This window comes from Aspergillus karnatakaensis (assembly GCF_047715665.1).
Source record: "Aspergillus karnatakaensis strain CBS 102800 unplaced genomic scaffold BJY04scaffold_17, whole genome shotgun sequence".
NCBI lineage: Eukaryota > Fungi > Ascomycota > Eurotiomycetes > Eurotiales > Aspergillaceae > Aspergillus > Aspergillus karnatakaensis.
This window is the reverse complement of record NW_027395729.1, coordinates 331,119-345,967: the sequence shown is the minus strand read 5'-3', so window position 1 is coordinate 345,967 and position 14,849 is coordinate 331,119. Positions and strand designations below refer to the sequence as shown.

Below are 14,849 nucleotides of genomic sequence, written 5' to 3'. Positions count from 1 at the left end.
CGAAGTCATAGTGCAGATACTATTAGTAAAACAATCGTAAACATCAGTTCAGATTAATGCCGCTTCAACTGCCAACCATGTTGCCTAACAATTCTTGAACATTCAGCGGACTACGAGTAACCCTACGCATTTGCTGCGGAGGCGTGCCCGGCTCCAGTTGATGATGCCGCACATGAGCCGACGGAGACTGATCGTGATGTATGAGCCACGCGCTCGTCTTCAAGAGTAGCGAAACATCCTTGACGCCGGCTTTATACACTTGATGCTGAAATTTTGACGAGACTGGCAGAGTTTCACGCCCATTGTTACTGTACCATGGGTGGACGCATAATGTAGCAGCCAAGGCAGCGGTGCAGGCAGGAGAGAGGAGAGACATGAAGTCATTAAAAGCCTGTATGGGATTTCATTCGAATCAGCAGGACTCAAATACCATGCACCTATATCAAGCGCACTCGTGAGACTATCCATCCCGATCAGGAGAGTGATACGACGGCTCGTGACCGGGTAAAGCGGCAGCAGGAAAAATGGTCCCTGAATCGAAATCAAGCCCACTAAGCAATGCCAAGCTACCCTCGGCATATTCTCATTGGCTCTGCCCCTTTTGACCCACTGGGGGTTGAAGTTTGAAGTACTAGATGAGTAAAGAGGAAGGTTTCCATCCGTCAACATCCGGTACGCCGTACGGCTTATGGGGCGAGGCAGCGCTCCTCACGATAAGGCCTCTGTCGCTGCTTTCCTCTCTCCTCCTCAGATTCCTCTTATTTCAACCTCCAAAATGCTCCAAAAACAACCCCAATAACCCCCGGAGTTCGAACCCAATCCAACCCAAAATGCACCGCAAAACCCGCCGCACAGCGGTCCACCTCGCCTTCTTCCTCACCATCTTCGCCCTGCTAATCCTCTGCAACCGACCCCCCTCCGAAAAGCGTTCCTTTCCCTGGACGAGAATCCGCTACAAATCCCCTTCATCAGCCTCCCAATCAAGATCCCACTCTACAAAACCGTCAACACCATTCCCCGACGAATACGGCATCTGCCCGGGCCTCACCCCCTCCCTCCAAAAACCCATCCTCGTCGTCTCCCACATCGCCTCCGACGGCGACACCACCTGGCTCACAAATTCCGACCTCGCACAGAAATACCACCTGTGCATCTACAACGTCGACGACCCAATACCTACTTCTTTCTCAAGTAAAACCAACCTCCGCGTCCCCGCAAACCGCGCCCACGAATCAATCACCTACCTCACCTTCCTAATCTCCAACTACCACGCTCTCCCTCCGACGGGGGTGACATTCGTGCACGGCTCGCGCTTCGCATGGCACAACGACTCCCCCGATTACGACAACGCAGCCCTCCTCTCCGACCTCGATATCCACTCCGCAATTGCGGAAACAGGATACCATAACCTCCGCTGCGACTGGAGCGTGGGCACCTGCGGCTCCGATGCCCTGCCGCAGGGGAGCCTGCAGGTGGGATTCCAGGCGAAGATTGCGCCGTGGGATGGGCGGGTTGTGTCGGATTGGGGGCTTAGTGGGGCGTTGGGGAGTGTGTTTGGATTGAGTAGTAGAGGGAGGGGGGGGAGGGTGCTGGGACGACACGATGTGCTGCGTGCGCAATGCTGTGCGCAGTTTGTTGTTTCGCGGGATGCGATCTATCGGCATGGAAGGGAAGAGTATGTTGCGCTGCGGGAGTGGTTGCTCGATGGCAGTGATTCTTCAACTGCGACTTCTGGCTTAAACAGAAACAGCCGTATCCTCACCCAAGCGGGTTTCTCTCCTGCTGCGCCGAAGGACGATAAAGTCGCTGGCCGGATGATGTCGTATATGTGGCATATTCTGTTTCTGGATGCGCGGGCTGACGGGTCAGAGGAGGAGGTTGATTTGGAGAAATTAAACCGGTTGGCTTGTCCGACTGCGCGGGAGTGCTACTGTCGGCTTTATGGACGGTGTGGGCTGGAGAGGTGTCGCGGGGGGAGCTGTGGAGTTTATCGCGTGCCTGTTGGGTATAAGGTTCCGAAGGGGATTCTGGAGAAGGCGGAGGGGGTGGTTGGGGTTGCAGAGGGGGATTTGAAATGAGACCAATGTGTATATAGTATATAGTATATAGTATATAGTTTGGATTGTATATAGGGGTTCTTTCATTTGGGCGTTTGGGTGGGTATGGTTTGGATGATGATATGAATAGACATTAGGCTAGAATGGATTAATGCTATATCTTTATCAAGACCCGTAGGTGTAGTAGACTGTCTCGCGCTAAAGAGCAACATCACCTATATACACAGGTACTGATAGAGGCGCTACGGCTGTAATCCGTGGAGCTGGATCCCTCGAACTTAATGGAACCACAAACCTACTTACACGGAGCTAATGGGTATATGCATTTACATATATGTTCAAATAAGAAGAGATCCTAAGAACATGCTAGTTACCGAGAAACGTGACTCATGGTGTAGTTAGTTAAATCAGAGGTGGAGTTCATACATTCAGCCTCACTAGGTTCCTTATAAAGACTCTCGGAAACCAACCCCCATTCTCAATCAAAGTTTCCCTCCGCTCCTCAAAACCAATCACTTATTTATACCTCAAACAATGACCGACGAAAACTACAACTACAACTACTCACTCTTCCAAACCCCCACCGACCCAGCCCTCGCCCTCACCCCACTAAACCTCCCCATTGGAACCGGAACCGGAACCCAAACCCCCCTCTACGAAACCCCCTCCACCACCCTCCTGCACACCATCATCAAAAATAACGACATCCACCTCCTAACAACATACATCGAAGCCTTCAACCTCCGTTTCACCGGAGTCCCCGCGCCCGAAGAACCAAGCCTCGACCCCTTCCACACCGCAGCCGCACACGGGAGTCTCGAATCCCTGATCCTCCTTCTGGATGTGCACAAGGGAAATCCAAACCTAACCTCTGTACCGATCAAAGAACGAGGATTCAGTTTACTGAATGTCGCGTGTGAGAATGCGCAGGGTGAGATCGTGAGGTATATTCTCGATTCGTCGCTGCCTCTTGGGGGTATTGACGAGAGAGAGAATGGGTGGACGCCAATGCTATGCACTGCTTATTCGGCTTGTACTTTTGGTGTAAAGGAGAGCTGGAGGGGGAGGAGCGAGATGGTCATGGAGTTGTTGCTTGCGAGGGGGGCGGGGGTCGGTGATGTGGTGGTTTGGGGGGGTGGTGGTACGAGCTTAACAGGGAATGAGGGAGATGGAGCTGGAGCTGGAGCTGGAGATGTAGAACGACATCAACTGCAACCATCAGAAACAGTCCTTAGTCTCGCGATCGCCGGGTCCAGTTACAACATGACGAAACGACTCCTCGATAGCGGCGCGGACGCCTACCAACGGGTCCGATACTACAGCGATGGCAGAAGCTTCCCGGATACCGGCGTTGAAATCTGCGACGTCACGGCCCTGCATCTAGCAGCGCGGTGCTGGAATGTTGATGGCGTAAAAGCACTTCTCGACCATACAGGCCACAGACGCAGACACAGCCCCAGCCACAGCTCGCAGCCCGATTTGAGATACTCCCGCGACAGCACAGGCCGGCTCCCTCTGCATTGGGCAGCTGCAGGGCCCGGATCGATATCCGAGCCGCTTCTAGGGGGGTTGGATTGCGCGATTGTTGACACTGTTAGCCTTCTTGTTCAGGACCCTGAGTCTGCCTCTGAGGCGGATATAGCCAACTTCCTCAACACCCAAGACACAACCGGCGCCACGCCCCTGCACTATGCCATCTCCACACACGCCCGCTGCGGAACCCAAGGCTCGAACCACGCCTTCACCACAGCGCGCTGGCTATGTTCTCACGGCGCAGACGCAAGCCGCCTCGACAAAAACGGCCAATCAGTCCTGCACTACCTCGCGCACTCCTCTCTGGACGGGGAGGCAATAAACCCCAATCTGATCGATCTGCTTATTGCTCATGGCGCGCCGCTGGACCATGTTGATCGGAATGGCGAGACGGCGCTGCATGTTATGGCTCGACATCTTTGTCAGTCTGATGCGGTTGAGAAGCTTGTTGCGTGTGGGGCGAGGGTTGATGTTGTTAACAAGAAGGGGAATTTGCCAGTGCATGAGGGTGTGAGGGGGGCTTTGAGGTCGAGGTTGGCGTGGGATGGGAGGGGGCAGGTTGGTGTTTCTTTGGGTGAGAAATTGCGGGCTCAGAGTGAGGTTGTGGATGCTTTGATGGAGGGTGCTGGATATGGGAGTTTGAAGGACCAGCTAAATAGAAAGGGAAAGACGGCGAGGCAGGTGGGTGAGGAGACAAGACGAAGGTGGAGGGAGATGGATGCTCAGAGAAAGAAAAGTAGAGCTGCAGGTTCAGTCATGTAAGAGAACAGTGGAAGATATGGTATTGGACAAAGTGTGCTGTTGCTCTTTTTGGACCATCCTCCATGAGTCGGGTCCAGTTGGGTGGCTGGCGTACGCTATGCAAACTCTGAGGGTAGGTGTATCTTACGGAAGCCGACGAGCTAAGAAGCAGACCAAGTCCGTGGATGCAGGGTATAGAGCAGAAGCAGGTACGATAAAAGCTACCAATTAGCTCATATTGCTGTTGCTATAGATGAACGGGCCATGAGGTCGCCCCTGACTAGAACGAGTCAAAACTTGATCCAACTTACAGCATAGCAGCTGGACGCTGTCTACTGCAGGTGTCTACATGTGGTGACTCAGTCGCAATGTAACCCAGTCAGAACCCTCTGAGTCATTGCAGTCAACGACCTAGGCACAAGGTCTAGTCGGAAGGTGCCTTCCTTGGAAGAACAGCCTAGATCTGCAGATGACTTTGCTTTGCTAACAACAAAGGAGAGTTTTGTTTCTCAAAGCTTGTTTTTGATACCAGATGTCCAGTTGGTCGAGCAGGCTGTACCTGATAGGTAGCTTTGTACTACCATGGGACAGTAGGTTGTCCGATGCCGTTTCCAAGTGAAATAGCCGGCTAAGGCTACCGAGGACTAGGCGGGCTCTTTACTTAGCGAGGCTCAAATTCGTAAGATTCATGGTGTGCCTAGACTCTGGGCGAGGTGCCCGGGCAAGGCGCACGTCGCCCCATTCCGTGGGTTAGCCTTTGTGCCTGTGGTGTGCTTGAAAACTCCGCACAGACGTCGTTCATTTTCAGCCGAACTGGTAGGACAACACAGAGTATTGAGCGACAAGAATGCCGCTGGCTGCAGGATGATGCATGTCATGCCCCATAGACTAGATGTTAGCTGCGGACGGGAATCGGACGATCGGCGCCACTGCCTCCACTGGACTAGTTATAGCTACTCTAGCCTTGTGGGTAAATGGGTAAAAATAAATGCATTTCTGATCAAACCTTGGATCAATCCTACACGAGACCTGGAGCAGCCCTGCGCCCAGCCGACTTCCGAGGGGAGAATGATAAACAGTGATCAGAGTGTGATGGCAGGAAAGGGGCAGCAGGCAGCGGCTGACCAGTCCGGGTCATGCTGCCTTTCGCCCTGACAGCCACAACTGAACCCCTGTGGCAATATCCATTTTGTTGGAGTAAGAACCTCTTATAGGAAGTAATAATGGCTTTCTAAAGGTAGATGGATGATATTTCCACAGAAACGGGCGACTCGTCAGACTTGTTTTCGCCTGTCGCTCCCACCTGCAGATCGCGAGGAACTGCATCCCCCCCGTATAACTACCCCTTCATCTACCTCCCCTTCTCTTCTCTTTCCCAACCTTCAACCTGCTCCCTTCATGGTCGCTCGTCAATCATTCTCTCGCAAGGCTTGTCCTGGCCAACTTTCTTGCGATGGATTTCGCCACGCACATCAGGCCGTTTGGCCTGACCCAAATCTATGAATCCCCCAGCCCCGGCGTCGACATCGTTTTCGTCCATGGCCTCAACGGCCATCCCCATCGAACTTGGACCTCTCCTCGGGGCACCTTCTGGCCCGTCGATCTGCTTCCGGGAGTTCTAGGCCAAAGCCAGAGCCGCGGTGTTCGCATCCTGACCTACGGCTACAATGCAAACGTGACCTCCTTTACCGACGGCGCTTCGAAGGATAAGATCCACCATCACTCAGAAACACTAGCAGCCCAGCTTGCTGCAAACAGAACTGTACGTGTCTGTGTTTTATCGGTTCTCTATTCTTGTGGTCTGTTTCTGCGTGTGCTGTTTAGTTGTTGTTCCTTCCTCTCCTGGCTCCTTCACTTTCATTTCACTTCACCTTCAGCTCGCCGGCTATTGATGCCCGTTTTGTCCTACTCCAGTCAGATTGCTTGAAAATTACGTCAGACTAACAAAATTCAGATCAAAAACTGCACTGACCGACCTATCATCTTCGTCTGCCACTCGCTCGGCGGCTTAGTCGTGAAGCGCGCCCTGATCTACTCTCGAAGCCTCACAAACGAAAAGGTCGAGCATCTCCGTTCCATCTATGTCTCTACTTACGGGATTCTCTTTCTCGGAACTCCTCATAATGGCTCCGAGGTTGCGAAGTGGGGTTTGCTCCTACAGAACATCTGCTCCGCCGTGCTGCCCAAGAAATTCATGGAGAGCTCGCCGCAGCTCATCAAGGCGCTCAAAACAAACAACGAAACCTTGCAGAACATCAACAGTCTCTTCACCGACATGATGCCGAGATTCCGCATCTACTTCTTCCACGAAACACTCTCCACCGACTTCAAAGGAACCCGCGAGCTGATCGTGGACGAAACCTCCGCCGCGCCGTACGCCGACGGCGTCGAGAGAATGGGCATCGAAGCGACCCACAGCCACATGTGCAAGTTTGACGACGACAACGCACCGGGCTACGAGGCCGTCGCCGAGGCACTGCTGCGATATTCGCGCGACGCCCCTGGTACGATCCAGGAGAGGTGGAACGAAGAAGCGAAAACCCGCATGATCATCAGGACACAAAAGGCGAGGGAGATCTTCGGGGACCAAACCAATCCAGACCGTCAGAGTGTGGAGACGTCGCTTGGTGGACGTACTGAGGCTCAAATGGGTACGACTTTCCTGCCCCCTGGCGCTGCGCGTTCTATTACCATGCGGGAGGATGAGATTGAGGAGCCCATTGACGTTTACCCTCCTTTCACGTACCGTCGTCGTTGAGTTGTTTGTTGTTGAGCAGGGCTTCATTCTCTCGCTCCTTTCATGCTGTATTTGTCTCCTACGGTTGTTCTGTTGTTGAGCAGGGCTTTCCTCGCTCTCTTTATGCTGCACTTTGTCATACGACCAAATGGGTCATGAGTCTTTCGACCCCTCGCAACGAAATCGTCCAAATGGTTCTCTGCTTCTCGTTTGCTCCACTTGAAGAGCGATATCTCTTACGGGTGTGGCCTCTGACTCCAATAAATTTCTTTATGCTCCTCTAATGCAGCGTACTCCATAGCCAGTGTGCTGACTTCTCTTAGCTAGCACCCCTGTACAAACGTATCTTCCGTCCACGGGTAAACCGACCCCTATGCCCTCGGTAGAGAATAGCGTGGACCTGTCACTGTCTCGCTCGTGGCAGGATGGACCCCTTTGGGTGGTGCCCCCAGGCTTCCACCGCAACGCGACGTTCGTTGGCATGCAAAAGGAACTCGACACAATTCATGGCAGATTGTTCATGTCAAAGAAACGCGACAAGCATCTGATGTCAGTACTTCTGGCCGGAGTTCCCGGGTCCGGAAAGTCGCATATCGCTCGGCAGTACGTCTGGACCCATCGCGATGATTACCCCGGGGGGATATTTTGGGTAGACGCAAAGAGCCGACAGTCCACGTACAAGTGTTTCTGGGATATCGCTCAGGCGGCAACTCTAACCAACGGACAGGAGTTCCAGGACCCCGATACCACATCTGCTAGTAGGTATGTGGATTCCGTCCGCCACTGGCTGGAGTCTCGGGAGGAATGGCTGCTGGTGTTTGATGGAGTGAGCTTCAACCACGATGAAGAGATCAACGAGTTCAAGCAGTTCCTGCCGTTCAAAGAGCGATGTGGTATTATTTACACCTCGGTTGACAAGACGCTCCGGAAAAAGCAACGCTTGTACGAGCCGTACTATATCCTCGTGTCTCCTCTGCAGCCCGCGGAAGCATGCAAACTGCTGTTCAAGGATCTCGGAATCAGAAGGCCAACAAAGAAGCAAATCAGAAAGGCGACGGAGGTCGTTACCCACTACGAATGTCTGCCGTTGGCCATCCATGCCATCAGCCACCGTCTAAGCGCAACAGACAAACCAATCGAAAAGTACCACATCAACTCGCACTTGACGGACGAGAAGCTCGCTGAGCCTTTCTTGAGCATCATGCATGATCTATACCGAGGAGAACACTTTGCCGCTCTCAACCTCATCAACCTTCTATCGTTCCTAGGGCATCACGTTCCGGTCGGTCTGATAACAATGGGAAAGTCGTTCTTGGAAGCATGGAACATCGAAGTCTTCACCAGCAGCAGATACGGCGAGCGGGGCGACCTCGACAATACAATGGGGATCTTGATCCGCTACGGCTTGATTGAAAGGACCTCGGACAAGTATCCACTACTACAGACCCCTTCCTCGCCCGTCTCGGAGAGACTCATGATCGACTTCAAAGCAGTCATTCCAGATCTATCCGAATCACAAACCGAAAGCAGCCAAGACGGCCTTCTCGCGACCTACCAAAGCTCTGGTGTCTCGGATATCATCAAAATTCACAGCGTAGTCCAGGGCTTCTGCCGCGACGAGCTGAAAATCATGGACAAAGACTCCAGCCTCGACCGACCGGTCCAAAACGCAGGGTTCTACGACTCGTGGCTGGTCGTTGCAACTCACCTCTTCTGCACGTCTTTTGAGGTTGCAAAGTGCCGTATGGACCGCGTCGACGACGGCGGCTCTGTTAAGGATTATCGGGAGTACGAAACGCACGCATCGCAGCTGATGAAGAATTTTCCGAAACGGACCGCGCATGGAATCGTCAACGATTCGTTGAAACTGTTGAAAGACGCGATGCAGTCGATCAGGGCTGAAATCGACAGAATCTCGCCGAGTTCGTCGCAGGAGTCGATTCGAAAACACCGGTCTGTGTTTGATCGGTCGAGCAGTTCGTCGTCTTTTCCGGATTCCACGGCTTCCGATGGCGTCTCTCGCCAGTTGACTCTTGACTTCGATATCCCGTTGAGGTCGGAATCGCCTCAGGATATCCGTGTTTCGCCACATCAGGTGAATCTAGGGCCGATTATTCCGCATATTTTCAGAAAGTCGACGAGTCGGGAAAGCGAGTACTTGAACCAAACTCCAGGTATTATCTACAGAAGTCCTACCAGCAGAGACCGCGACGACTACCTAGATACTCGAGACACGGGCTATCTCACTGACGATGAATCGACGAGGGCTCAATCTCCGGCTATGTCGCAGGTTAGCCAGAATACCGAGCGGTCGAAACTGTTGAACAGCCCTCAACGTCTGGACGACGGCTGGCAAGTCATTGATAATCCGGTAAAGACGAGACCGAAGGCAAAGAGGTCAAAGTCGCAGCCGCGGAGGCAACGGCTCCCAAGAGGAATCGGAGACGTCCCTCGTATTGGAAACTCGAAACCTGCGGCGCCGGTTCTCGAGCGCACGCCGGCGGAGTGGAGGAGTGTAGCGAGTGACGAGACAATTGGCGAACGAAGCCCTCACCGGACTGCCTCCGAGGCGTTGACGGCCGTCAGCAACTGGAGTCCGTCGCAGCCGAGCGGGTATTTTAGGCAGGAGAAGAAGGAAAACACCCCTACCTACGCGTATATGTCGTCTCGAATGGCGGAGCCAATTCCCAAGAACCAGAGATCTGCCTCGTCTCCGGGCCGTCGACGGCCAGTGTTCTCAGAGCTACAGCCGTCATCTTCCAGACAACGACCTGTTTTCACCGACCTCCAAAGCCGAGCCTCAGAAGAGTCCTTATCGAGCAGCAGGTACTCCATCCCTACGGACCGACCAGAACCCATGGCTCAGTCGACATACAGCGAGCCAGACCACGGGTTACTGTCGCAGCTCAACGCGTTGGATCTGGGTACACAGTACCTCGGAAGCCAGATGCGGATCGTACCAGCTGACCTCTCAGCAAGCACGCCCATCCTCGGCCTGCCGTACGAGAGTAACATCGAGATCAAATTCTCGCGCCGCCTGCCAGTGAACACAGGACTCCGCACGCCCGCGTTCAGCAACAAGTCGTCGACAAACGTCAGCACCGTCCAGCACCCGTCTGCAATAATGCCCGGCCAGTCCCCGCCGTCGTCCGATCCAGCGCCAGAACTCATGTCAAGAAACCCATCCGGCCAGTCACAGCAGTCCTGGTCCACGGAGCCGTCGCGCTTCCCGCGTCTTTCCCCGGCCCCGTCGACTGTTTCGGGTCCGACACAGGCACAGACACAGACACAGACACAGTTCATCCCCGTCCCGCAATACCAGGCTCTATCTGGAGCGGGCAGCTGGGTCTCAGATAGCCAAAGGCAGTCGGCCTCTGCGATGGATACTGCCTTTGCGCCTGTTGCGAGGGGCCGGTATCCCCCGCTGTCACAACCGCAGTCGCAGCCTCAGTTACAGTTACAGTTACAGCCGCAGCTCCAAGACCCGAAACTGCCTTCCCCTTCAACCCTCGATCCGATCTGGAGTAACCCCCATCCACAGACACACCTCTCGTCGCAGTCGCAGTCGCAGCTCGGAACGCAGAGGATAGATCTGCATCCCTCCCGGCAGCGCCGGATCGTCCCTGCAGGCCGCCAGTCGCTGTCTCAACCACAGTCGCAGTTTCACCTTCATCCGCATCCGCAGTTCCAGATATATCATGATAACAGATCTGGTCCGCTCCTCTCTGCGCATGAATTCGAGGCGGAGTCTGCTATTGACGGTGGTTGGTCTCAATCACAATCTGGCTCTCGCTCTCGATCTCGCTCTCGTGGGATGGGAATAGGAATGGGAATGGGTAGGGCGTCGAGGGGGAGGAGTGGGAGTACGCCGGAGCAGCCGAGGCCGCGGCCGGGGTCGGGGTTGGGGTTTGAGCTTTGATCAAGTTGGAGATGAAGGAGTCAGTGAGTGAAATGGGAAATCTAGATGCATGTTTGTAGGAGTATTTGGGGTTTGGATGCGCATGGTATGGTCTGGTACTTATGGTATGGTTCGGATGGTGGGAGTTTAGTTTCGGGACTGACTGACTGACTGCATTGCATTTGTTATTGCATTGTATTGTATTATATTGCATGGTTATATGGTTGGAAAGGAAAGGGTGGGTGCAGATAGTCGGTTCACTTTGCAGTCACTAACTATGGGATGGACTGGAGTACTTCGATTTAGGGTTGTTTTTGCTTGCTTCCGGGTCGGGGTAGGGTAACTAACGATTGTATCTATAGAGGTGCATCTACATATTCTGAACAATATAGAATTATTGTGCATTATTATTTCAACAGTTCACAGTTACCTAATTTAGTACTGTGTGAAATCCTCCCAGCAAGCTTGTGGTGCATGAGGTCCTTGGAATCCATCGACGTCACACTGACATCTCGATCTATGACATCAGGCCAATCACCACCACCAGCCCTACCTCCTACAGCTTTCTTAAGCTATATAACTGATTTCACCCCAGCTTTACTACCAGAATCCTTGAGTTTCATTCTTCTATACCATCAAACTGTAAACCTCTCCTCCAATACAAATCACCAACCAACAACCTCTACACCCCAACAAGACTATCCAAATCAACATGTCCTTCCTCACCCGCCTCGCACCAACCACCCGCACCCGCACCGCGGCCCTAACTTCAACCTACCGCCTCTCCACACCACTAACACGCACATACGCTTCCCGCCCCGTCGAGTCCACAAAATCAACCCTCAAAAAGGCCGACCGCGTTGTCTCCGATGCCGCCGTGAAGGGGATTGAGACTGGTGGTATGTAGTATCCCAAGTTATCCCCCACATCCTTACAGAACATACCCAGAAATGGAGACAACGAATGGTGGCTAACAAGCTTGTGTGTGTAGAAGCCGCCGCCTCCAAAATCAAACAATCCGTTGGGTCGACTACGGGGGAGGCAGAGGCCAAGGCCGGTGAATTGAAGGGGGATGCGGCGGAGCTTGCGGGCAAGGGCAAGGGGAAGGCGAAGGAGGTTGCTGGGGAGGCGAGGGGGAAGGCGGAGGAGTTGAAGGGGGATGTTAAGAGTAAGATCTAAGTCTTTCTTCTTCCCTTTTTCCTGAGGGAATGAGCTGGAGAGGGAGTTGAGCTATTCTTTTCTTTTGGATAAATGAGAGGGTGTATGAATAGTTTCTTCGATTTTCAGTTGCAGTTGCAGTTGCAGTTGCGGTTGCAGTTGTGCAATGATGATGTGATATGATATACTTTCATCCATCTTTCCTCCCCGTAGCACAGATGATTACTGTTATAGACATCAAGGCGGAGGATGTTGCTGGTCACTCCATAAAACTGCATCTCATCTCATCTAGTCCGGCCGTGTAAGCATAAGCACATACTCCCTCGAGCTATTCCCAAACTGCAACATATCCCGATCCCTCAACTCGATGTACCTCCCCCCCGGGATTCCGTCTCCATTCACCTTACTCCCATTCGCGCTCTCCAAATCAATCACATAAGGCTTGACCTTGCCCACGCGATCCCCAAACTCATTCCTCTTCTCCACAAACCGGAACTGGATCGCCGCATGCTGCTTCGAGCAGCTCGGGTGGTCCAACGGGAAGTCAACAACGAGTCTCTCCCGCCCGATCAGCCAGCAGCTGCGCTCGTTCAACTCCACCATCTCGAGGAGATCCTTTCCCTTGAAGACGTACAGCCGCCAGGATTCTTTCGCTGGGGGCTTGCGTGCTTCGGCGGGCTCGTGGTATTTTAGGACGACGGTGTCCGTGCCGACGGTTACGGTGTTGCTTTCTGCGGCGAGGCGGCCGGTGTTGAGGAAGTTGGGCTTTTCTTTCTCGGGGGCGGGGGTGGTGTCTGGGAGGTCGGTTTTGTATGCGTCTTGTTGTGAGGGGAGGGGGGCTTTGGAGCGGGTTGTAGGAGTTGGGGAGCGCGAGCGCGAGCGCGAGCGTGAATGTGGGCTGCGGTGGCGTCTGGAGTGTCTGTCTTTGTCTCGGTGGCTGTCTCGATCTCTGTCTCCGTGGCTGTCTCTGTCCCTCCGGCTATCTCTATCTCTGTCTCTGCGACTGACTCGATCTCTGTGGTCGCGATCGCGGTGTCGGTGTGAACGCTCTCGTTCTTCTGGAGAATGGTGTCGGTGTCGTCGCTTGTCATCATGCGAGTCTGCGCCGGAGCGCTCTGGATGTCGGCGTTCGTACTCCTTCCTGTGGGAAGGGCTGCGTGAGTGTCTCCGAGGGCTGTCGCGGTGTTTGCGTTCGCCGTCATGCCGCCGGCGGTCACGATCAGGACTCCAAGAGCCAGAGTACCGCCGGCGCTTGCGTTCTGGGTAGTCGTCTTCTCGTGAAGTCGGCATGATGGAGATGTGGAGGTGTAGAAGATGAAGTTGTTCAATCAAGCAGCAAGAATCCACCTAGAGCTCCGACCCACGTGACACCCCGGGTGTCGGAGATGCGGCGAAACCACCACACCACCATCCATCCCTCAGCCATCCATGCAAGCACCGGAGAAGTACCTACTTCTCCCTCTAACCATGCGGAATGCTCAAGCCCTACAAGTTCGCCCCCTATAATGGGCTACTGTTTTTCAGCCAGATACAGATACCACTCCTCCCCCGCTCTCGCCTATATACTACAACCTCCACCCCCACCGATGGCGACTTCCCAGGAAAAGACCACACCTGGCCCTCCACCCCCTCATTCACCCCCTACGACGTAATTGGCCTCCCTCGCAGCGCCCCCTACTCAAAACACCGCTTCTACGAGCTCGTCAAAATCTACCACCCAGACCGGCCCAGCAACAACCACCCGCTCTGCAAAGACATCACCCCGGAAGTCCGGCTGCAGCGGTACCGCATCGTCGTGACCGCACACGAAATTCTCTCAAACCCCATCCGCCGCGCAGCATACGACCAGCGCGGCACAGGCTGGAATCATGATACCTCCACAATCCACTACCCGCGCACCCCGAGCGAGTACAATCCCATCTACGCAAACGCCACCTGGGAAGACTGGGAGCGGTGGTACAACCGGCACGGCCAGAAGCAGGAGACTGTCGTCGACCACAAGACGTTTGTGACGTTTGTCGTGCTGCTGTTCTTTATGGGTGCTGCTGTGCAGGCGTCGTGGTTCACGCAGGTGAGCACCGGGTATGAGGATCGGTTGAGGGATCTCAATGCGCAGAGCTCGCGGTTTTTGATGGAGAGGAGGAATAATACTGTTCGGCAGATGGAGGGGAGCGAGGCGAAGGTGCAGCATTTTTTGATACGGAGGGATCCGTCGGGGAGTGGGTTGAGGGGGGAGGGGGGCGTTTATCGGGCGGCGCTGGATCCGCGTGGGGGGGATTCGAGTGGGAGGGGTGTGAGTCAAGGGAGTGAGGGGGGGAGTGAGGAGCTTGAGTAGGGATTTTGAGATGAGTTGACGCAGGCCGTTGACTTGGGGTGGGATGGATTCTTGCTTGAAGCATCATACAGTAGAGCTCGCTCTGGATATACGAGTATCCTGGAGTCCAAAGGCTCCCTATAACCTCAACAGATACCTGGTATGGATATCATTGGTACTCCAAACTGACGTCACTGATATGGATGAAAAAGATCTAGCAAATGCAACGACAAGTCTACACTCTTCTGGTAGTGCTCTGAACCTCTTATTAACTCCGAAAAAGCTCTAGGTCATCAACTACCTACGGAGTCATCGATTTAGGTAGTATGGTTATTTGTCGGCAACTGTCAGCTTTTAGCGTGTGGAGTGGAGTAGGCCCAAGTAGTAGTAACTTGTTAATAACTACATATA

The 14,849-nt window shown here is 53.8% G+C and overlaps 7 protein-coding genes across 7 annotated transcripts; 5 read left to right on the top strand and 2 right to left on the bottom strand.

Annotated features, from left to right (window-relative positions):
* Positions 1 to 7: 7 nt before the first annotated feature.
* Positions 8 to 422, bottom strand: BJY04DRAFT_36105 (uncharacterized protein). Its single transcript, XM_073720204.1, has one exon. The coding sequence runs from the start codon at positions 374 to 376 to the stop codon at positions 65 to 67; it is 312 nt and encodes a 103-aa protein (XP_073572687.1). The 5' UTR covers positions 377 to 422; the 3' UTR covers positions 8 to 64.
* Positions 423 to 830: 408 nt separating this feature from the next.
* Positions 831 to 2,078, top strand: BJY04DRAFT_216960 (DUF3431 domain-containing protein; the record flags this gene model as incomplete). Its single annotated transcript, XM_073715903.1, has 1 exon — positions 831 to 2,078. One exon carries the CDS (start codon positions 831 to 833, stop codon positions 2,076 to 2,078), a length of 1,248 nt encoding a protein of 415 aa, XP_073572686.1.
* A 513-nt stretch (positions 2,079 to 2,591) lies between these two features.
* Positions 2,592 to 4,352, top strand: BJY04DRAFT_216959 (ankyrin repeat-containing domain protein; the record flags this gene model as incomplete). The annotated part of the gene is made up of 1 exon (XM_073715902.1): positions 2,592 to 4,352. One exon carries the CDS (start codon positions 2,592 to 2,594, stop codon positions 4,350 to 4,352), a length of 1,761 nt encoding a protein of 586 aa, XP_073572685.1.
* Positions 4,353 to 5,784: 1,432 nt separating this feature from the next.
* Positions 5,785 to 10,987, top strand: BJY04DRAFT_206782 (LipA and NB-ARC domain protein; the record flags this gene model as incomplete). The annotated part of the gene is made up of 4 exons (XM_073713760.1): positions 5,785 to 6,093; positions 6,286 to 6,964; positions 7,392 to 10,468; positions 10,508 to 10,987. The coding sequence occupies 4 exons, from the start codon at positions 5,785 to 5,787 to the stop codon at positions 10,985 to 10,987; spliced, it is 4,545 nt and encodes a 1,514-aa protein (XP_073572684.1).
* Positions 10,988 to 11,678: 691 nt separating this feature from the next.
* On the top strand, positions 11,679 to 12,145 carry BJY04DRAFT_216956 (uncharacterized protein; the record flags this gene model as incomplete). Its single annotated transcript, XM_073715901.1, has 2 exons — positions 11,679 to 11,865; positions 11,958 to 12,145. The coding sequence occupies 2 exons, from the start codon at positions 11,679 to 11,681 to the stop codon at positions 12,143 to 12,145; spliced, it is 375 nt and encodes a 124-aa protein (XP_073572683.1).
* Positions 12,146 to 12,412: 267 nt separating this feature from the next.
* On the bottom strand, positions 12,413 to 13,414 carry BJY04DRAFT_216955 (putative FHA domain protein SNIP1; the record flags this gene model as incomplete). Its single annotated transcript, XM_073715900.1, has 1 exon — positions 12,413 to 13,414. The coding sequence occupies one exon, from the start codon at positions 13,412 to 13,414 to the stop codon at positions 12,413 to 12,415; it is 1,002 nt and encodes a 333-aa protein (XP_073572682.1).
* Positions 13,415 to 13,598: 184 nt separating this feature from the next.
* BJY04DRAFT_216954 (J domain-containing protein) lies at positions 13,599 to 14,459 on the top strand (the record flags this gene model as incomplete). The annotated part of the gene is made up of 1 exon (XM_073715899.1): positions 13,599 to 14,459. One exon carries the CDS (start codon positions 13,599 to 13,601, stop codon positions 14,457 to 14,459), a length of 861 nt encoding a protein of 286 aa, XP_073572681.1.
* Positions 14,460 to 14,849: the final 390 nt, after the last annotated feature.